The 25,460-nt window shown below is 34.2% G+C and overlaps 1 protein-coding gene across 3 annotated transcripts in view; it reads right to left on the bottom strand.

Moving 5' to 3' along the window:
- Positions 1-25,460, bottom strand: part of LOC149780199 (choline transporter-like protein 4) — a 234,626-nt gene that overhangs the window by 27,006 nt on the left and 182,160 nt on the right. For all 3 annotated transcript variants that reach the window (XM_089936955.1, XM_089936953.1, XM_089936954.1), the window contains exons 17-19: positions 24,750-24,878; positions 20,108-20,177; positions 14,793-14,866 (exon numbers count right to left, since the gene is read on the bottom strand). In XM_089936955.1, coding sequence (XP_089793081.1) covers positions 14,793-14,866; positions 20,108-20,177; positions 24,750-24,878 — 273 coding nt within the window. The remainder of the gene's footprint in view (positions 1-14,792; positions 14,867-20,107; positions 20,178-24,749; positions 24,879-25,460) is intronic.

The raw sequence follows: 25,460 nt of genomic DNA, 5'->3' as shown, positions 1-25,460 counted from the left end.
TGCATATGATAATGATAGAATGTGGTATTCTGCATATGACAATCATAGAATGTGGTATTCTGCATATGATAATGATAGAATGTGGTATTCTGCATATTATGTTATTGATAGAAAATGGTATTCTGCATATGATAATGATAGAATGTGGTATTCTGCATATTATGTTATTGATAGAATGTGATAATATGCATATGACAATCAGAGAATGTGGTATTCTGCATATGATAATGATTGAATGTGGTATTCTGCATATGATAATGATAGAATGTGGTATTCTGCATATGACAATCATAGAATGTGGTATTCTGCATATGATAATGATAGAATGTGGCATTCTGCATATTATGTTATTGATAGAATGTGGTATTCTGCATATGACAATCATAGAATGTGGTATTCTGCATATGATAATGATATAATGTGGTATTCTGCATATGATAATGATATAATGTGGTATTCTGCATATGATAATGATATAACGTGGTATTCTGCGTATGATAATCACAGAATGTGGTATTCTGCATATGATAATGATAGAATGTGGTATTCTGCATATTATGTTATTGATAGAATGTGGTATTCTGCCTATGACAATCATAGAATGTGGTATTCTGCATATGATAATGACAGAATGTGGTATTCTGCATATGATAATCATAGAATGTGGTATTCTGCATATGATAATGATAGAATTTGGTATTCTGCATATGATGATAGAATGTGGTATTCTGCATATTATGTTGTTGATAGAATGTGGTATTCTGCATATGACAATCATAGAATGTGTTATTCTGCATATGATAATGATATAATGTGGCATTCTGCATATGATAATGATAGAATGTGGTATTCTGCATATGACAATCATAGAATGTGGTATTCTGCATATGATAATGATAGAATGTGGTATTCTGCATATTATGTTATTGACAGAATGTGGTATTCTGCCTATGACAATCATAGAATGTGGTATTCTGCATATGATAATGACAGGATGTGGTATTCTGCATATGATAATGATAGAATGTGGTATTCTTCATATGATAATGATAGAATGTGGTATTTTGCATATTATGTTATTGATAGAATGTGGTATTTTGCATATTATGTTATTGATAGAATGTGGTATTCTGCATATGATAATGATAGAATGTGGTATTCTGCGTATGATAATGATAGAATGTGGTATTCTGCGTATCATAATGATAGAATGTGGTATTCTGCATATGATATTGACAGAATGTGGTATTCTGCATATAACAATCAAAGAATGTGGTATTCAGCATATGATAATGCTAGAATGTGGTATTCTGTATATGATAATGATAGAATGTGGTATTCTGCATATGATAATGCTAGAATGTGGTATTCTGTATATGATAATGGTAGAATGTGGTATTCTGTATATGATAATGATAGAATGTGGTATTCAGCATATGATAATGGTAGAATGTGGTATTCTGTATATGATAATGACAGAATGTGGCATTCTGTATATGATAATGATAGAATGTGGTATTGTGTATATGATAATGATAGAATGTGGTATTCTGTATATGATAATGATAGAATGTGGTATTCTGTATATGATAATGCTAGAATGTGATGTTCTGCATATGATAATGATAGAATGTGGTATTCTGTATATGATAATGATAGAATGTGGTATTCTGTATATGATAATGATACAATGTGATGTTCTGCATATGATAATGGTAGAATGTGGTATTCTGTATATGATAATGATAGAATGTGGTATTCTGTATATGATAATGCTAGAATGTGATGTTCTGCATATGATAATGATAGAATGTGGTATTCTGTATATGATAATGGTAGAATGTGGTATTCTGTATATGATAATGATAGAATGTGGTATTCAGCATATGATAATGGTAGAATGTGGTATTCTGTATATGATAATGACAGAATGTGGCATTCTGTATATGATAATGATAGAATGTGGTATTGTGTATATGATAATGATAGAATGTGGTATTCTGTATATGATAATGATAGAATGTGGTATTCTGTATATGATAATGCTAGAATGTGATGTTCTGCATATGATAATGATAGAATGTGGTATTCTGTATATGATAATGATAGAATGTGGTATTCTGTATATGATAATGATACAATGTGATGTTCTGCATATGATAATGGTAGAATGTGGTATTCTGTATATGATAATGATAGAATGTGGTATTCTGTATATGATAATGCTAGAATGTGATGTTCTGCATATGATAATGATAGAATGTGGTATTCTGTATATGATAATGGTAGAATGTGGTATTCTGTATATGATAATGCTAGAATGTGATGTTCTGCATATGATAATGATAGAATGTGGTATTCTGTATATGATAATGATAGAATGTGGTATTCTATATATGATAATGCTAGAATGTGATGTTCTGCATATGATAATGATAGAATGTGGTATTCTGTATATGATAATGGTAGAATGTGGTATTCTGTATATGATAATGATAGAATGTGGTATTCTGTATATGATAATGCTAGAATGTGATGTTCTGCATATGATAACGATAGAATGTGGTATTCGGTATATGATAATGCTAGAATGTGATGTTCTGCATATGATAATGTTAGAATGTGATTTTCTGCATATGATAATGCTAGAATGTGGTATTCTGTATATGATAATGCCAGAATGTGATGTTCTGTATATGATATGATAGAATGTGGTATTCTGTATATGATAATGCTAGAATGTGATGTTCTGCATATGATAATGATAGAATGTGTATATGATAATGATGGAATGTGGTATTCGGTATATGATAATGCTAGAATGTGATGTTCTGCATATGATAATGGTAGAATGTGGTATTCTATATATGATAATGATAGAATGTGGTATTCTATATATGATAATGCTAGAATGTGATGTTCTGCATATGATAATGATAGAATGTGGTATTCTGTATATGATAATGGTAGAATGTGGTATTCTGTATATGATAATGATAGAATGTGGTATTCTGTATATGATAATGCTAGAATGTGATGTTCTGCATATGATAACGATAGAATGTGGTATTCGGTATATGATAATGCTAGAATGTGATGTTCTGCATATGATAATGTTAGAATGTGATTTTCTGCATATGATAATGCTAGAATGTGGTATTCTGTATATGATAATGCTAGAATGTGATGTTCTGCATATGATAATGATAGAATGTGGTATTCTGCATATGATAATGCTAGAATGTGATGTTCTGCATATGATAATGCTAGAATGTGGTATTCGGTATATGATAATGCTAGAATGTGATGTTCTGCATATGATAATGATAGAATGTGGTATTCTGTATATGATAATGCTAGAATGTGATGTTCTGCATATGATAACGATAGAATGTGGTATTCGGTATATGATAATGCTAGAATGTGATGTTCTGCATATGATAATGTTAGAATGTGATTTTCTGCATATGATAATGCTAGAATGTGGTATTCTGTATATGATAATGCCAGAATGTGATGTTCTGTATATGATATGATAGAATGTGGTATTCTGTATATGATAATGCTAGAATGTGATGTTCTGCATATGATAATGATAGAATGTGGTATTCGGTATATGATAATGCTAGAATGTGATGTTCTGCATATGATAATGATAGAATGTGGTATTCTGTATATGATAATGCTAGAATGTGATGTTCTGCATATGATAACGATAGAATGTGGTATTCGGTATATGATAATGCCAGAATGTGATGTTCTGTATATGATAATGATAGAATGTGGTGTTCTGCATATGATAATGCTAGAATGTGATGTTCTGCATATGATAATGATAGAATGTGGTATTCTGCATATGATAATGCTAGAATGTGATGTTCTGCATATGATAATGCTAGAATGTGGTATTCGGTATATGATAAAGCTAGAATGTGATGTTCTGCATATGATAATGATAGAATGTGGTATTCTGTATATGATAATGCTAGAATGTGATGTTCTGCATATGATAACGATAGAATGTGGTATTCGGTATATGATAATGCTAGAATGTGATGTTCTGCATATGATAATGTTAGAATGTGATTTTCTGCATATGATAATGCTAGAATGTGGTATTCTGTATATGATAATGCCAGAATGTGATGTTCTGTATATGATATGATAGAATGTGGTATTCTGTATATGATAATGCTAGAATGTGATGTTCTGCATATGATAACGATAGAATGTGGTATTTGGTATATGATAATGCTAGAATGTGATGTTCTGCATATGATAATGTTAGAATGTGATTTTCTGCATATGATAATGCTAGAATGTGGTATTCTGTATATGATAATGCCAGAATGTGATGTTCTGTATATGATATGATGGAATGTGGTATTCAGTATATGATAATGCTAGAATATGATGTTCTGTATATGATAATGGTAGAATGTGGTGTTCTGCATATGATAATGCTAGAATGTGATGTTCTGCATATGATAATGCTAGAATGTGATGTTCTGCATATGATAATGCTAGAATGTGATGTTCTGCATATGATAATGCTAGAATGTGATGTTCTGCATATGATAATGCTAGAATGTGATGTTCTGCATATGATAATGCTAGAATGTGATGTTCTGCATATGATAATGCTAGAATGTGATGTTCTGTATATGATAATGCTAGAATGTGATGTTCTGTATATGATATGATGGAATGTGGTATTCAGTATATGATAATGCTAGAATATGATGTTCTGTATATGATAATGGTAGAATGTGGTGTTCTGTATATGATAATGCTAGAATGTGGTATTCTGTATATGATAATGCTAGAATGTGATGTTCTGCATATCATAATGCTAGAATGTGATGTTCTGTATATGATAATGCTAGAATGTGATGTTCTGCATATCATAATGATAGAATGTGATGTTCTGTATATGATAATGCTAGAATGTGATGTTCTGCATATCATAATGATAGAATGTGGTATTCTGTATATGATAATGATAGAATGTGGTATTCTGGATATGATAATGATAGAATGTAGTATTCTGTATATGATAATGCTAGAATGTGATGTTCTGCATATGATAATGGTAGAATGTGGTATTCTGTATATGATAATGCTAGAATGTGATGTTCTGCATATGATAATGTTAGAATGTGATGTTCTGCATATGATAATGCTAGAATGTGATGTTCTGCATATGATAATGCTAGAATGTGATGTTCTGCATATGATAATGCGAGAATGTGATGTTCTCTATATGATAATGCTAGAATGTGATCTTCTGCATATGATAATGATAGAATGTGGTATTCTGTATATGATAATGATAGAATGTGGTATTCTGTATATGATAATGATAGAATGTGATGTTCTGCATATGATAATGATAGAATGTGATGTTCTGCATATGATAATGCTAGAATGTGATGTTCTGCATATGATAATGCTAGAATGTGATGTTCTGCATATGATAATGCTAGAATGTGATGTTCTGCATATGATAATGCTAGAATGTGATGTTCTGCATATGATAATGCTAGAATGTGATGTTCTGCATATGATAATGATAGAATGTGGTATTCTGCATATGATAATGCTAGAATGTGATGTTCTGCATATGATAATGCTAGAATGTGGTATTCTGTATATGATAATGCTAGAATGTGATGTTCTGCATATCATAATGCTAGAATGTGATGTTCTGTATATGATAATGCTAGAATGTGATGTTCTGCATATCATAATGATAGAATGTGATGTTCTGTATATGATAATGCTAGAATGTGATGTTCTGCATATCATAATGATAGAATGTGGTATTCTGTATATGATAATGATAGAATGTGGTATTCTGGATATGATAATGATAGAATGTAGTATTCTGTATATGATAATGCTAGAATGTGATGTTCTGCATATGATAATGGTAGAATGTGGTATTCTGTATATGATAATGCTAGAATGTGATGTTCTGCATATGATAATGTTAGAATGTGATGTTCTGCATATGATAATGCTAGAATGTGATGTTCTCTATATGATAATGCTAGAATGTGATGTTCTGCATATGATAATGATAGAATGTGGTATTCTGTATATGATAATGATAGAATGTGGTATTCTGTATATGATAATGCTAGAATGTGATGTTCTGCATATGATAATGATAGAATGTGGTATTCGGTATATGATAATGCCAGAATGTGATGTTCTGCATATGATAATGCTAGAATGTGATGTTCTGCATATGATAATGATAGAATGTGGTATTCTGCATATGATAATGCTAGAATGTGATGTTCTGCATATGATAATGCTAGAATGTGGTATTCTGTATATGATAATGCTAGAATGTGATGTTCTGCATATGATAATGCTAGAATGTGATGTTCTGTATATGATAATGCTAGAATGTGATGTTCTGCATATCATAATGCTAGAATGTGATGTTCTGCATATGATAATGCTAGAATGTGATGTTCTGTATATGATAATGATAGAATGTGGTATTCTGTATATGATAATGCTAGAATGTGATGTTCTGCATATGATAGTGGTAGAATGTGGTATTCTGCATATGATAATGCTAGAATGTGATGTTCTGCATATGATAATGTTAGAATGTGATGTTCTGCATATGATAATGGTAGAATGTGGTATTCTGTATATGATAATGCCAGAATGTGATGTTCTGTATATGATATGATAGAATGTGGTATTCTGTATATGATAATGCTAGAATGTGATGTTCTGCATATGATAATGATAGAATGTGTATATGATAATGATAGAATGTGATGTTCTACATATGATAATGCTAGAATGTGATGTTCTGCATATGATAATGCTAGAATGTGATGTTCTGCATATGATAATGCTAGAATGTGATGTTCTGCATATGATAATGCTAGAATGTGATGTTCTGCATATGATAATGCTAGAATGTGATGTTCTGCATATGATAATGCTAGAATGTGATGTTCTGCATATGATAATGCTAGAATGTGATCTTCTGCATATGATAATGATAGAATGTGGTATTCTGCATATGATAATGCTAGAATGTGATGTTCTGCATATGATAATGCTAGAATGTGGTATTCTGTATATGATAATGCTAGAATGTGATGTTCTGCATATGATAATGATAGAATGTGGTATTCTGTATATGATAATGATAGAATGTGGTATTCTGTATATGATAATGCTAGAATGTGATGTTCTGCATATGATAATGATAGAATGTGGTATTCGGTATATGATAATGCTAGAATGTGATGTTCTGCATATGATAATGTTAGAATGTGATGTTCTGCATATGATAATGGTAGAATGTGGTATTCTGTATATGATAATGCCAGAATGTGATGTTCTGTATATGATATGATAGAATGTGGTATTCTGTATATGATAATGCTAGAATGTGATGTTCTGCATATGATAATGATAGAATGTGTATATGATAATGATAGAATGTGATGTTCTACATATGATAATGCTAGAATGTGATGTTCTGCATATGATAATGCTAGAATGTGATGTTCTGCATATGATAATGCTAGAATGTGATGTTCTGCATATGATAATGCTAGAATGTGATGTTCTGCATATGATAATGCTAGAATGTGATGTTCTGCATATGATAATGATAGAATGTGGTATTCTGCATATGATAATGCTAGAATGTGATGTTCTGCATATGATAATGCTAGAATGTGGTATTCTGTATATGATAATGCTAGAATGTGATGTTCTGCATATGATAATGCTAGAATGTGATGTTCTGTATATGATAATGCTAGAATGTGATGTTCTGCATATCATAATGCTAGAATGTGATGTTCTGCATATGATAATGCTAGAATGTGATGTTCTGTATATGATAATGATAGAATGTGGTATTCTGTATATGATAATGCTAGAATGTGATGTTCTGCATATGATAGTGGTAGAATGTGGTATTCTGCATATGATAATGCTAGAATGTGATGTTCTGCATATGATAATGATAGAATGTGATGTTCTCTATATGATAATGCTAGAATGTGATGTTCTGCATATGATAATGATAGAATGTGGTATTCTGTATATGATAATGATAGAATGTGGTATTCTGTGTATGATAATGATAGAATGTGGTATTCTGTATATGATAATGCTAGAATGTGATGTTCTGCATATGATAATGCTAGAATGTGGTATTCTGTATATGATAATGGTAGAATGTGATGTTCTGCATATGATAATGTTAGAATGTGATGTTCTGTATATGATAATGATAGAATGTGATGTTCTGCATATGATAATGATAGAATGTGATGTTCTGTATATGATAATGATAGAATGTGGTATTCTGTATATGATAATGCTAGAATGTGATGTTCTGCATATGATAATGCTAGAATGTGATGTAATGTATATGATAATGATAGAATGTGGTATTCTGCATATGATAATGCTAGAATGTGATGTTCTGCATATGATAATGCTAGAATGTGATGTTCTGCATATGATAATGATAGAATGTGATGTTCTGCATATGATAATGCTAGAATGTGATGTAATGTATATGATAATGATAGAATGTGGTCTTCTGTATATGATAATGCTAGAATGTGATGTTCTGCATATGATAATGCTAGAATGTGATGTTCTGTATATGATAATGCTAGAATGTGATGTTCTGCATATGATAATGCTAGAATGTGATGTTCTGCATATGATAATGCTAGAATGTGATGTTCTGTATATGATAATGCTAGAATGTGATGTTCTGCATGTGATAATGCTAGAATGTGATGTTCTGCATGTGATAATGCTAGAATGTGGTATTCTTTATATGATAATGCTAGAATGTGATGTTCTGCATGTGATAATGATAGAATGTGATGTTCTGCATATGATAATGCTGGAATGTGATGTTCTGCATATGATAATGCTAGAATGTGATGTTCTGCATATGATAATGATAGAATGTGGTGTTCTGCATATGATAATGCTAGAATGTGATGTTCTGCATATGATAATGCTAGAATGTGATGTTCTGCATATGATAATGCTAGAATGTGATGTTCTGCATATGATAGTGGTAGAATGTGGTATTCTGTATATGATAATGCTAGAATGTGATGTTCTGCATATGATAATGATAGAATGTGGTATTCTGTATATGATAATGCTAGAATGTGATGTTCTGCATATGATAATGCTGGAATGTGATGTTCTGCATATGATAATGCTAGAATGTGGTATTCTGCATATGATAATGCTAGAATGTGATGTTCTCTATATGATAATGCTAGAATGTGATGTTCTGCATAAGATAATGATAGAATGTGGTATTCTGTATATGATAATGATAGAATGTGGTATTCTGTATATGATAATGATAGAATGTGGTATTCTGTATATGATAATGATAGAATGTGATGTTCTGCATATGATAATGGTAGAATGTGGTATTCTGTATATGATAATGCTAGAATGTGATGTTCTGTATATGATAATGCTAGAATGTGATGTTCTGCATATGATAATGTTAGAATGTGATGTTCTGCATATGATAATGCTAGAATGTGATGTTCTGCATATGATAATGCTAGAATGTGATGTTCTGCATATGATAATGCTAGAATGTGATGTTCTGCATATGATAATGCTAGAATGTGATGTTCTGCATATGATAATGCTAGAATGTGATGTAATGTATATGATAATGATAGAATGTGGTCTTCTGTATATGATAATGCTAGAATGTGATGTTCTGCATATGATAATGCTAGAATGTGATGTTCTGTATATGATAATGCTAGAATGTGATGTTCTGCATATGATAATGATAGAATGTGATGTTCTGCATATGATAATGCTAGAATGTGATGTTCTGTATATGATAATGCTAGAATGTGATGTTCTGCATGTGATAATGCTAGAATGTGATGTTCTGCATGTGATAATGCTAGAATGTGGTATTCTTTATATGATAATGCTAGAATGTGATGTTCTGCATGTGATAATGATAGAATGTGATGTTCTGCATATGATAATGCTAGAATGTGATGTTCTGCATATGATAATGCTAGAATGTGATGTTCTGCATATGATAATGCTAGAATGTGATGTTCTGCATATGATAATGCTAGAATGTGATGTTCTGCATATGATAATGCTGGAATGTGATGTTCTGCATATGATAATGCTAGAATGTGATGTTCTGCATATGATAATGATAGAATGTGATGTTCTGCATATGATAATGATAGAATGTGGTGTTCTGCATATGATAATGCTAGAATGTGATGTTCTGCATATGATAATGCTAGATTGTGATGTTCTGCATATGATAATGCTAGAATGTGATGTTCTGCATATGATAGTGGTAGAATGTGGTATTCTGTATATGATAATGCTAGAATGTGATGTTCTGCATATGATAATGATAGAATGTGGTATTCTGTATATGATAATGCTAGAATGTGATGTTCTGCATATGATAATGCTGGAATGTGATGTTCTGCATATGATAATGCTAGAATGTGGTATTCTGCATATGATAATGCTAGAATGTGATGTTCTCTATATGATAATGCTAGAATGTGATGTTCTGCATAAGATAATGATAGAATGTGGTATTCTATATATGATAATGATAGAATGTGGTATTCTGTATATGATAATGATAGAATGTGGTATTCTGTATATGATAATGATAGAATGTGATGTTCTGCATATGATAATGGTAGAATGTGGTATTCTGTATATGATAATGCTAGAATGTGATGTTCTGCATATGATAATGTTAGAATGTGATGTTCTGCATATGATAATGCTAGAATGTGATGTTCTGCATATGATAATGCTAGAATGTGATGTTCTGCATATGATAATGCTAGAATGTGATGTTCTGCATATGATAATGCTAGAATGTGATGTTCTGCATATGATAATGCTAGAATGTGATGTTCTGCATATGATAATGCTAGAATGTGATGTTCTGCATATGATAATGATAGAATGTGGTCTTCTGTATATGATAATGCTAGAATGTGATGTTCTGCATATGATAATGCTAGAATGTGATGTTCTGCATATGATAATGCTAGAATGTGATGTTCTGCATATGATAATGCTAGAATGTGATGTTCTGCATATGATAGTGGTAGAATGTGGTATTCTGTATATGATAATGCTAGAATGTGATGTTCTGCATATGATAATGATAGAATGTGGTATTCTGTATATGATAATGCTAGAATGTGATGTTCTGCATATGATAATGCTGGAATGTGATGTTCTGCATATGATAATGCTAGAATGTGGTATTCTGCATATGATAATGCTAGAATGTGATGTTCTCTATATGATAATGCTAGAATGTGATGTTCTGCATAAGATAATGATAGAATGTGGTATTCTATATATGATAATGATAGAATGTGGTATTCTGTATATGATAATGATAGAATGTGGTATTCTGTATATGATAATGATAGAATGTGATGTTCTGCATATGATAATGGTAGAATGTGGTATTCTGTATATGATAATGCTAGAATGTGATGTTCTGCATATGATAATGTTAGAATGTGATGTTCTGCATATGATAATGCTAGAATGTGATGTTCTGCATATGATAATGCTAGAATGTGATGTTCTGCATATGATAATGCTAGAATGTGATGTTCTGCATATGATAATGCTAGAATGTGATGTTCTGCATATGATAATGCTAGAATGTGATGTTCTGCATATGATAATGCTAGAATGTGATGTTCTGCATATGATAATGATAGAATGTGGTCTTCTGTATATGATAATGCTAGAATGTGATGTTCTGCATATGATAATGCTAGAATGTGATGTTCTGCATATGATAATGCTAGAATGTGATGTTCTGCATAAGATAATGATAGAATGTGGTATTCTGGATATGATAATGCTAGAATGTGATGTTCTGCATGTGATAATGACAGAATGTGATGTTGTGCATATGATAATGATAGAATGTGGTATTCTGCATATGATAATGCTAGAATGTGATGTTCTGCATATGATAATGCTAGAATGTGATGTTCTACATATGATAATGCTAGAATGTGATGTTCTGCATATGATAATGCTAGAATGTGATGTTCTGCATATGATAATGCTAGAATGTGATGTTCTGCATATGATAATGCTAGAATGTGATGTTCTGCATATGATAATGCTAGAATGTGATGTTCTGCATATGATAATGCTAGAATGTGATGTTGTGCATATGATAATGCTAGAATGTGATGTTGTGCATATGATAATGCTAGAATGTGATGTTCTGCATATGATAATGCTAGAATGTGATGTTGTGCATATGATAATGCTAGAATGTGATGTTCTGCATATGATAATGCTAGAATGTGATGTTGTGCATATGATAATGCTAGAATGTGATGTTCTGCATATGATAATGCTAGAATGTGATGTTCTGCATATGATAATGCTAGAATGTGGTGTTCTGCATATGATAATGCTAGAATGTGATGTTCTGCATATGATAATGCTAGAATGTGATGTTCTGCATATGATAATGCTAGAATGTGGTGTTCTGCATATGATAATGCTAGAATGTGGTGTTCTGCAAAGCTCTTTTGTGAGGTATGATTCTTAAAGGGTCATTTGCAAAATAAAGGATCTATCTTTAGTTAATCTTGTTAAAATTTTGTTTAACTTGAATCAAGCACCAAGACCAGCTATCTGTGTGAAATAATTTTTTTAATGTTTTATTTTTCCTCAAATCAAGCACTAAGATCTGCACTCAAACATTTTCCAAATTGTTTCTGCCCATTAACTCATTAATCCCTGGCGTTTATGCATCAGGAGGTAGTAGCCTACTGCCAAGCTTGGTAGAGTCAGAGTCATGTATGATACACTAAAGTGGGTGGTATTATAGAAAGGTAGACAGATCTAGCTCTACAGTGATACCAAATAATCATTCCTCCTACAGTGGGAAAAGCCTAATTTTTTTAACCCTTTTTTTCCACCCCAAAATTCGCCCGTGGTCAGAATTTGATTTTGTCTCCAGATTTTAGACTTTATGGCCTCAGAGCTAAGGCAGACTGGTCTGATCTGCACAGAGACAGGTTGTTGTTGTTGCTCTAGGGTTTAACGCCATTTTTCAGCACAAGATAGGCTATACATGGCAGCCAGTATAACTGGTGGAGGAAGAACCCTGGAAAACCCAGGGAAGAACCACTGACCCATGAGAAGCTACTGGCAGGCTTACCCACATACCCACGGGGGCCGAGCCTTGGACATGAATCCACGCAGACAGAGGTGAGATGGCAGTGATCCAGAATGGTGAGCGCCTCAGACCACTCGGCCACTCAGGGCCCCCACAAAGACAGGTGAACCTTTGCAAAAAGTAGGATAAGAAGGGCATTTGGAGTAAAGAGTGGTCTCGATACAAAAATGATGGGTCCGTTAAGCAAAAATAAAAAAAGAACCCCAACTTCTACCCTTCTGTTTATGCGTGAGTGAAATAGTCAATGAAAAAAGATGTTTCTAACACAAATGGGCATTAGGTTACTAGGAAATCCTTGAAAGTCAGTGTATTAGGATGTATTCAGAAATAGCCCCCAAAATGTGTTCCCTACTCACATTTCAGGTGAAAATGACAAAAACCTCCAGGGTTAATGAGTTAAGAAAATGTTAACATTTAGAATGATCTGTGATTTCTACACCTTTGCTTACTGTATATACTCAATTACAAGTCCAATCCAACGGCAAACTGTACTGACCCTTATCTTCCAATGCATTGCAAGACAACAGATCAGTGACTATGTTGTTTACATTCGGATTCTACTTGTATGTGAGCATTTACAGTAGTATTACAATCGATGCAAAAACTGACCATAATGTTATTATTAAAAACTATTTAATCCTAACATGTCACGATTAAATTTAAGATATGCTACCATCTATATTCACTTATGTCTGGTATAACTACAAAGAACACGGGGCCCCGAGTGGCCGAGTGGTCTAAAGCGCTCTCTGTTACGGATCACTGCCATCTCACCTCTGTCTGCGCCGGTTCGAGTCTCGGATTCAGCCAATGTGGGTATGTGAGAAAGCTTGCCAGTAGCTTCTCATGGGTCGGTGGTTCTTTTCGGGTCTTCCTGGGTTCTTCCTAAACCAATAATACTGGCCGCCATGTATAGCCTATCATGTGCTGAAAAATGGCGTTAAACCCCACAACAACAACAACAACAAAGAACACAGTCCCTGAACTGCCACTGAATAATGTGCCAGTTGATCAGAGTCTATGGTGCATGTTCTACTCATTACTCCTAACAAACTGCATAGACCCAGAACAGCTGGTACATTATGCAGTTGTAGAACTGGTTCAATGCAGTTTTGCATTTGGATTGGACTTGTACAAGAGAATATATGGTACATTAACAGTAATATTAATTAATTAGTTAATCATTAATTAATGAGATAGTTAATAATTAATAAATTAGATATTAATTTCTGATAATGAGATGTTGTTACGGGGTTTGATGCCATTTTTCAGCACAAAATAGGCCATACATAGCGGCCAGTATGACAGGTGGAGAAGAAACCTGCAAATCCTGGAAAGAACCACTGACATACATGAAGCTCCTGGCAAGCTTTCTCACATACCCACATTGGTTGAGCTATAGATTCGAATGCATGGAGATACAGGTGAGATGGCAGTGATCCATAATGAAGGGCACTTCAGACAACTGGGCCACATGGGGCCCCTGATAATAAGATGAAAAACTCACCTGACACAATTTCTAACAATCAATAAGAAGGCATCTTTTGCAGCAGAACAGAAATTCTTTCCATGTATGGCAGTCTGAAATAAAAATGAACATACTAAACTCAAGCCATATACATATTTGCCCCCAAAATGTGTTTCCTACTCATATTTCAGGTGAAAATGACAAAAACCTCCAGGGGCTGATTGGGGCAATGTGATTATGGGGCATTGTACTGATGGGGGCATTGTATTTATGAGGCACTGTGCTGATGGGGCCATTGTGCTGATGGGGGCATTGTGCTAATGGGGCAATTGTGCTAATGGGGCAATTGTGCTGATGGGGGATTGCATTTATGAGGCATTGCACTGATGGGGCCATTGTGCTTATGGAGCTTTGTGCTCATGGGGGCATTGTATTTATGAGGCATTGTGCTAATGGGGCCATTGTGTTTATGGGGCATTGTGCTGATAGGGGCATTGTATTTATGAGGCACTGTGCTGATGGGGCCATTGTGCTGATGGCGGCATTGTGCTAATGGGGAATTGTGCTAATGGGGCAATTGTGCTGATGGGGGCGTTGCATTTATGAGGCATTGCGCTGATGGGGCCATTGTGCTTATGGGGCTTTGTGCTGATGGGGGCATTATATTTATAAGGCATTGTGCTGATGGGGCCATTGTGTTTATGGGGCATTGTGCTGATGGGGGCATTGTATTTATGAGTCACTGTGCTGATGGGGGCATTGCGCTAATGGGGCAATTGTGCTAATGGGGAATTGTGCTAATGGGGCAATTGTGCTGATGGGAGCATTACATTTATGAGGCCTTGTGCTGATGGGGCCATTGTGCTGATGGGGAGGGGCATTGTATTTATGAGGCATTGTGCTTATGGGGCACTGTGCTGATGGGGTCATTGTGCCAATCGGGCAATTGTGCTGATGGGGGCATTGTATTTATGAGGCACTATGCTGATGGGGCCATTGTGCTTTGTGCTGTTGGGAGCATTGTGCTAATGAGGCAATTGTGCTAATGGGGCATTGTGATGATGGGGGCATTGTGCTTATGGGACACTATTTTGATTGGGACAATATGTTTATGGGGCATTATGCTGATGGGGCATTGTGCTTATGGGGCATTGTGATGATGGGGGCATTGTGCTTATGAGGCATTATGCTGATGGGGACATTGTGTTGATGGGACATGTTTGTGATTTGGTAATTGAATGTCCGTATGTCAATCCACTAAGACAGACTGTTTAAAACCACTAAATGTGGACAAATGAAATTCAATAGACATATTTATATTTAAATGAAGATGACCTGATTAAATTTTCAAATAATTACAGCCATTTGTAATTAACTGACACATTTGTAACTTTCTGGACTTGAACCGTTTGACAAAAACTTCTTATATGATTATGCAAAACAGAAATGTGGAGATGCAAAACAGAAATGTGGAGGGTATATTTGTATGTATGTATCTACCCATATAGATCTGTTATGTATCTACCCATATAGATTTGTTATGTATCTACCCATATAGATTTTGTAGTTATATACCCATACAGATTTTGTATGTATCTACCCATATAGATTTTGTATGTGTGAACCCATACAGATTTTGTATGTATCTACCAATATAGATTTTGTATGTGTGAACCCATACAGATTTTGTATGTATCTACCCATATAGATTTTGTATGTATCTACCCATATAGATTTTGTATGCATCTACCCATATAGATTTTGTAAGTATCTACCCATATAGATTTTGTATGTTTCTACCCATATAGATTTTCATGGAATCAGATTTATTATTCACAATTTCATGCATTTTTGCACTCTTTTGTGTGTAACAATTTTGGTCTAATGGGGAGTAGTGGGGACAAATATATTTTACAAACACACATCTTGTTTGCTTGTAATCTGACAGAAAAAGACCAACAATAAAACTGATTGAGGACCCCTGTGATCTGACAGAAAAAGGCCAGCAACAAAGTTGATTTAGGATCCCTGTGATCTGACAGAAAAAGGCCAGCAACAAAGTTGATTTAGGATCCCTGTGATCTGACAGAAAAAGGCCAGCGACAAAGTTGATTTAGGATCCCTGTGATCTGACAGAAAAAGGCCAGTGACAAAGTTGATTCAGGATCCCTGTGATCTGATAGAAAAAGGCCAGTGTCAAAGTTGATTTAGGATCCCTGTGATCTGACAGAAAAAGGCCAGCAACAAAGTTGATTTAGGATCCCTGTGATCTGACAGAAAAAGGCCAGCAACAAAGTTGATTTAGGATCCCTGTGATCTGACAGAAAAAGGCCAGCGACAAAGTTGATTTAGGATCCCTGTGATCTGACAGAAAAAGGCCAGTGACAAAGTTGATTCAGGATCCCTGTGATCTGATAGAAAAAGGCCAGTGTCAAAGTTGATTTAGGATCCCTGTGATCTGACAGAAAAAGGCCAGCGACAAAGTTGATTTAAGATCCCTGTGATCTGACAGAAAAGAGTCAATGATCAATGATGAAGTTTGTTCAGGATGACTGTAACATTATAGAAAAGTACCAATGACTAAGTTTATTTAGGATATTGGTAATTGACAGAGAGTGCCACTGACACTGTTGAATCAGGAGAATTATAATCTAGGAAGGATAGGAGGTAACATAATGGTTTGGAGGGGGAAGTAGGTATCAAAATGGTTTGGAAGGGTAGGACATAAAGGAATGGTTTGGAAGGGTAGGACATAACAAAATGGTTTGGAAGGGACAAGAGATAACAGAATGGATTGGAAGGGTAGGTCATAACAGAATGGTTTGGATGGGAGAGGAGATAACAATGGTTTGGATGGATAAGGAGATAACAGAATGGTTTGGATGGATGAGGAGATAACATTGCAGAATGAAAGCCAAAAGCTGCAAATCAAGCAGTTATTGACACTGTACACCTTTCACACTCTGAGAATATACATTGTACACCTTTCACATTGTGAGATGTGACATTGTACACCTTTCACATTGTGAGATGTGACATTGTACACCTTTCACATTGTGAGATGTGACATTGTACACCTTTCAAACTGAGATTTGACATTGTACACCTTCACACTCTGAGATGTGACACTGTACACCTTTCACACTCTGAGATGTGACATTGTACACATTTCAAACTGAGATGTGACATTGTACACCTTTCACACTCTGAGATAATGACACTGTACACCTTTCACATTCTGAGATGTGATATTGTACACCTTTCACACTCTTGAGGTATGACATTGTACACCTTTCAGACTAAGATATGACACTGTACACCTTTCACAGTGAGATGTGACACTGTACACCTTTAACGCTGTGATGCAACATTGTACACCTTTCACACCGAGATATGGCATTGTACACCTTTCACGCTGAGATATAACATTGTACACCTTTCACAATGAGATGTGACACTGTACACCTTTCACACTGAGATGTGACACTGTACACCTTTCACACTGAGATGTGACACTGTACACCTTTCACACTGAGATGTGACACTGTAGACCTCTCACACTCTGAGATAACAAGGTGCCTAGTCACTTTTCCATCATGGCGTTCTGTGCATTTTTTCAAATATGTGAATGTCTGTCAGAGAATGATGCAAAGTACATAAATATGACACAACAGATACAACAACATGATGATCAAGACACACCATGACTATGAAGATTGAGTCACTTGTGACACGAAGGTATGTGTTCAATTCCTACTGCTGTATCAGCCCTGATCAGCTACCTATGTGTGTTCGTGGGCATGGCACTTTACTATAACTGCCTCAGCATGACAAAACTACATTCTGAAGTGTCTTAAACAACTAAACCAAAACAAACAAAGGTCGATGTGTGAAAGACTGAAATAATCCAATGAGTTTTAAATGAAACAAGGCTTTGTGTGTGAAAGACTGAAATAATCCAATGAGTTTTAAATGAAACAAGGCTTTGTGTGTGAAAGACTGAAATAATCCAATGAGTTTTAAATGAAACAAGGCTTTGTGTGTGAAAGACTGAAATAATCCAATGAGTTTCAAATGAAACAAGGCTTGGTGTGAAAGACTTAAATAATCCAATGAGTTTTAAATGAAACAAGGCTTGGTGTGTGAAAGACAGAAATAATCCAATGAGTTTTAAATGAAACAAGGCTTGGTGTGTGAAAGACTGAAATAAACCAATGAGTTTCAAATGAAACAACGTTTGGTGTGTGAAAGACTTAAATTATTTGATGTGTTTTATCAATTTTTTTTAAATGAGCACAATTGTAAGATTCTATTTACTGCATGATGCCAAATACTGAATGATCTCACCAAACCATTCAGATATGTTAGTTGTTGTCCCTTTCATTGGCATGACATGAGATCATTTGTGATATCATTATGTGTTATTACAGGTATCAGACATTTGAAATTCTTATATGGGTACATTAATATAAATAACACTATAGACATGTCATATAAAAATAGGTACATGTATTTATGAAAGAAAGATAAAGTAAGAAAGTGTAAAATCTGCTATTTTAACATTTCTTCCCTTTTGTGTATTTTTTAAAACTATATATTTTTGAATCTCTGATACATACTCAGATTCTGTTGTTGTTGTATGGTTTAATGCCATTTTTCAGCATACGATAGGCTATACATGGCGGCTAGTATTAATGGTGGAGGAAGAACCCGGGAAAACCCCGGAAAGAACCACTGACCCACGAGAAGCCACTGGCTTTCTCACATACCCACACTGGCTGAATCCGAGACTCAAACCCACATAGACAGAGGTGAGATGGCAGTGATCCGTAATGGAGAGTGCTTTAGACCACTCGGCCACTTGGGGTCCCCAGATTCTGTATTAACATTTGTTCTATTTCTTATTCTGTGATTATTATGAGTATTCATCTACAATTCATATTCTAATTTTGGCATTTTCTCTCTCACTTTTAGTAATCCACTCTTTATATCGTCTTTGTAAAAGATGCAAATGTAGGTAATGAAAGTTACAAAATCTTGTATAAATATGCATGTATTCATGGCTTTGAAAGCACATTTTATATTGTAACAACAGTTTGTTTTTTATTTTTAAGTTTTAATCTACTTTGACACATTACATACAGCATACCAAGGAAATGGGAGCTAAGTACCTTCTCCCCATGATACAATGAAGCAGTTAACTTGGACTGGCCTTGGTGGGCACTGAACCAACACTTCACCAAATGAGCTATTATGGTTCTTGTCAAAATGTACAATAGACTGTACTACAAGCCAGGTAATTGACAGAAGAAATGAAAATAAAAAAGAACCTTCACATACTTATTCATACTCACCAAGATGTACGCATTTTTGTTCAAGAACTTGATAAACTTCTCAAGGCACCAGAAACAGCACTTGAGACATCTATGGATACAAAATATATATTGAATTACTAAAAATCACAATTTTCACAAGAAAGAACTTTTGTGCAAACTTATTGTGGCAACAAATATTTTAAATAAATAATTTTCCATGCCCAAATATACTGTAGTACTGAATTCTTTAAAATTTGACACTGCCAAAAAAGATAGTATAATTACAAGTTTTGATTTTAGTTGTCAGGGATAATGAAACTGATCAGTTTTCAATTTAGTTGTCAGGGATGATGAAACTGATCAGTTTTATTTTAGTTGCCAGGGATGATGAAACTGATCAGGTTTCAACTTAGTTGTCAGGGATGATGAAACTGATCAGGTTTCAATTTAGTTGTCAGGGATGATGAAACTGATCAGTTTTTAATTTAGTTGCCAGGGATGATGAAACTGATCAGTTTTCATTTTAGTTGTCAGGGATAATGAAACTGATCAGTTTTCAATTTAGTTGTCAGGGATGATGAAACTGATCAGTTTTATTTTAGTTACCAGGGATGATGAAACTGATCAGGTTTCAACTTAGTTGTCAGGGATGATGAAACTGATCAGGTTTCAATTTAGTTGTCAGGGATGATGAAACTGATCAGTTTTTAATTTAGTTGCCAGGGATGATGAAACTCATCAGTTTTTAATTTAGTTGTCAGGGATGATGAAACTGACCAGGTTTCAATTTAGTTGTCAGGGATGATGAAACTGATCAGGTTTCAATTTAGTTGTCAGGGATGATGAAACTGATCAGGTTTCAATTTAGTTGTCAGGGATGATGAAACTGATCAGTTTTTAATTTAGTTGCCAGGGATAATGAAACTGATCAGTTTTCAATTTAGTTGTCAGGGATGATGAAACTGATCAGTTTTATTTTAGTTGCCAGGGATGATGAAACTGATCAGGTTTCAACTTAGTTGTCAGGGATGATGAAACTGATCAGGTTTCAATTTAGTTGTCAGGGATGATGAAACTGATCAGTTTTTAATTTAGTTGCCAGGGATGATGAAACTCATCAGTTTTTAATTTAGTTGTCAGGGATGATGAAACTGACCAGGTTTCAATTTAGTTGTCAGGGATGATGAAACTGATCAGGTTTCAATTTAGTTGTCAGGGATGATGAAACTGATCAGTTTTTAATTTAGTTGCCAGGGATAATGAAACTAATCAGTTTTCAATTTAGTTGTCAGGGATGATGAAACTGATCAGTTTTCAATTAATTGTCAGCGATGATGAAACTGATCAGGTTTCAATTTAGTTGTGAGGGATAATGAAACTGATCAGTTTTCATTTCAGTTGTCAGGGATGATGAAACTGATCAGTTTTTAATTTAGTTGCCAGGGATGATGAAACTGATCAGTTTTTAATTAGTTGTCAGGGATAATGAAACCAATCAGTTTTCATTTTAGTCATCAGGGATACTAAAACAGATGAGTCTTCACTTTAGCTGTCAGGGATTGTGAAACAGATCAGCTTTCATTTTAGTTGTCAGGGATGATGAAACTGATAAGTTCAACAAAAGTTTTTAGTTTTGTCGAGATAATTAAACAGATCAGTTCAATAATAGCAGCAAAGCTCAGGCATTAATCACTTCATCTTTGTGAAAGGGGTGGTGTTAGAAATGATATTTTATGGTTCCTTTGTGAAAGAGGTGGTGTTAGAAATGGTATTTTATGGTTCCTTTGTCAAAGAGGTGGTGTTAGAAATGGTATTTTATGGTTCCTTTGTGAAAGGGGTGGTGTTAGAAATGGTATTTTATGGTTCCTTTGTGAAAGGGGTGGTGTTAGAAATGGTATTTTATGGTTTCTTTGATAAAGATATAAAATGTTTTTAATAAACAACATGGGCTATATGGGCAGATATACGAGCAAAACTTTTCTTTTTTTGCAACATGAGACTGAATTTTGTTCACTCCAATTCTGCAGATAAAATGATACATGCCTAAATAATGCAAACATATAACTGCCTCAAGGAAATAAAGACAATAACAGAAAAATGCTGTTAATAAATTTTTTTAAAAATCTACAATATAAATTATATTTTTCAAATTCTGAGGATCATAGTTTTCTCAGTTTTTACAGTCCTCTTGTTAATAAGCAACTACATCTCTTACAAAATACTGTCATGTTCCCTTGACAGCACATATATTGGAAGGGGAAAGAATAAGAATGATAGTTAAATAAAATCTTAAGTCCCTCCAAAATGATTGGAATCACATCACCCATTCCTCCGGAGGGCATATTTTGATCCCCTCCTGGCATTAGGTTGAGATCTGAACTGAACCTGTGCCATAAAGATCCCATTTCCTTTGTTTGCCTATGGTCCTTCTGCTTTGGCAGGGGTGGATTAGAGTGGCATTCTCTGAACTTCCTCAGACTTACCCCTAAAGACTAATGGAAAGCCAAACAGCATCATCTGTAATGCCGGGTATGATATGATGATATGGCTTGGGTGGCATGGCATGTAAATTTGTTAAATTGTATCAGGTCAAGGAATGGTGAGCTGCCCTGTTTATGACCTTAGCAACTGGTATGATTGCTTCCCAGGCATGCTCATTTCCCTGTATCAACAATGTGGCCAAATCTAGCATAGAAGATATGGCAACAATATTTTGAACAAGCTTCAATGTAGCCTGAAAGAATTTCTTGTAAATTTAATAAAAAAATATGGGGCAGACATGTCAACAACCTCTAAATTGTTATCCAGAGTTCAGTACAAAAAAGGCATTGGAGTAAATTTTGTATAAAAACATGACAAAGTACAGGATGGACCAATTAAATAAACATGTACCCTAACTTCCAGGCCTGAAGGTCTTGCTTTGATATGCAACGTGACTTGCACCTCCTGGGCTGCCTAGAAATGCGGTACTCTCCCCAATGCATCATAATTCCTTGTAGGAATAAGAGAGGGATAATGGGGCAAATCTGCCCAGAATTTAATTAGAGAATTATCATCTCCCTCTTTTCTTTTCCTTTTGTTTGCCTTTTGTTGACTTCTACAAAACCTAGTCCATATACTCTCAGACCATATGGCACACACATTGCATGGTACTGATGAACAACAATTTGTACATGTAAGAATCAAGCATGTCTTTTGAACTTGTTGCGTTTATTACACTTTGTTAACATGCTCAATGAAGCAACAAAATAAGCAAAACAAAACCCCCCAAAATGTATAAATTATCATTGCAGCTTGTCAGTAAGTTACTAAAACACCCATTACCAACTGGGTGAGTGAACCAAAGGCAATGTACAGGAAAATATGGATCATTACATGCATAAATGATAGCATGTTAAACCATGTGGTCTAAACAGACAAAGTTTGAGGAAGGGACAAATTCTTGAAGAAGTAGAAAAATTAAAAAAATAATGTGTACTGCCTGTAGAGGAATGATTAATTACCAATATAAATTTAAATTTCTGGATGAATGTTTCAAGTTCAGTATTGGCATGAAATGATAGGTGTTTTGAATGAAGTTGACTGTATGACCGTGAAGCTTACAAACTGGCAATACTTGAGGTTTCACTGGATAGTTTCGTATTTTGACACCTTCCTAATTTTAAAGGTAGATGGCATGAACCTAATTACCACAAGCCTAGCATTTATAAATTCACACATAAGCTAAATCTATAATGTGGTTTAGATTTACTTTGAGTTAGGCTTGGAAATAGGTTGGCTTGTTGGTGACTGCCTTTCACAATTAGATGAGCATTGGAGATCAAATGCGTAACGTGGGCTGCAAATGAGCAGCTGACATGGCTTATGTATTTACATGTGTCTGCTACAGAGGTAAATATCTAAAAATCTAGATGGTTGATGGGTGATGAAAAGTATGCTAATTTGTTTTAGTACTAGTGAACTTTATTCATGCATAAGGTACTGATTCTTTTAGCTGCCTTGTCACAGGAAAATATTCAAAATAGGTCTTTGCATTCAAATATGAATGAAAAATAGGGGTTGGTGGCAGTGTTGGTTCAGTATAAAAACCAACAGTTGCATAAGGAATTAACCTGATTGCCTTAGTCAAAATCTCACATGCATGCTTTCTACAAAAATCATTAGTTTGTTTATTTGTATCTTCAGTGCAAAATTATTCTCATTTTTCTGCAATAGGTCATTGTCAGATGAAAATTCACCAGATAAACTGTCCAGTGAGACCTGACAGCAGCAAGAGAAGGTAATGGGCAAGAGTTATTGCCCTTCATCTTTTAGTAGGCTAGATTAAGAAGGTAGCAGTACTCTTAATGTTATTGTGATGGGGGAATATAGTTGAAGGAGAAATAACTTTATTACATCTTTATTGCAGCCAAAAAATATATTAATAATAGCTACATGTAAAACAAACAATTTTACCTGCACATCTTTACTGCATTTGATAAGACAGTGATTATAGGCATCATCGATTTTTCTCATTGATTCCTTTGTTAGAAGAAATGTACGAATTTTAAAGTTAATAAAGAATGATCTCCCTTTCACTAATGTCCACATTATACAAAGTTACCAGTGTATGATGCAAATGAAAACCAATTTTATTATTTCACTGTGAAAGAAATGGAACTACTACAGCATGCAAACTTACTTTACAATGCATTTTGCCACAGGGTTCTCAGCCTCCTTTAATTTCGCTTCAATATACTCCAACATGACTCTAATAATCTGAATGATGGCAACGATCAATGATCCAAAGGCCAAGGTACCCAGGTGATACCTGTGTTGGAATAATCATAAAAACATTACAGCTATCAAAGCATTTAAAAACAAAACAAATAATGTACTACATAATACTGGTTATCCCAAATAATAAGGTATCTAAATCGTAAGGCCCATTATAATATCACTGACCACAGACTTTTAGCTGAAAATAAGAAAAATATGCAATCTAACTGAAATCAACCCAAGTAAATCCAATGACTCTGCCTTGAAACAAAAACAAATCTTTAACAAAAACATCAACCTTTCACTCAACCTGAATAATGCTGTATTACACATAAAAATGTGTCTTTAAATCCTTAACAGAATGTCAAATGCACCTCTGAATTCTGGTACCTTGAAATAATAATACGAATAATAACAATAAGATGAATCATCATTATTATCATTATTATCATTATTACAAAGAGAAAGGGGAGATGTCATTAGAGATCATTCTCACAGTAGGATTCATAATTACACGTGACAATACCTTTAATGTGCATTTTACTCTATCAAAATTCAATTTTTATCAAAATATAAAATGATTCTCTGCAAAAGTTATTATTGTAGCTAGATAAGCCAAGACACCCTCCATGAC

The sequence above is a fragment of the Sinohyriopsis cumingii genome, chromosome 16 (genome assembly GCF_028554795.1).
Source record: "Sinohyriopsis cumingii isolate HCF-2022 chromosome 16, ASM2855479v2, whole genome shotgun sequence".
NCBI classification, from domain to species: Eukaryota; Metazoa; Mollusca; class Bivalvia; order Unionida; family Unionidae; genus Sinohyriopsis; species Sinohyriopsis cumingii.
The sequence above is the reverse complement of the archived record's forward strand: the minus strand, read 5'-3'. Positions and strand labels throughout refer to the sequence as shown.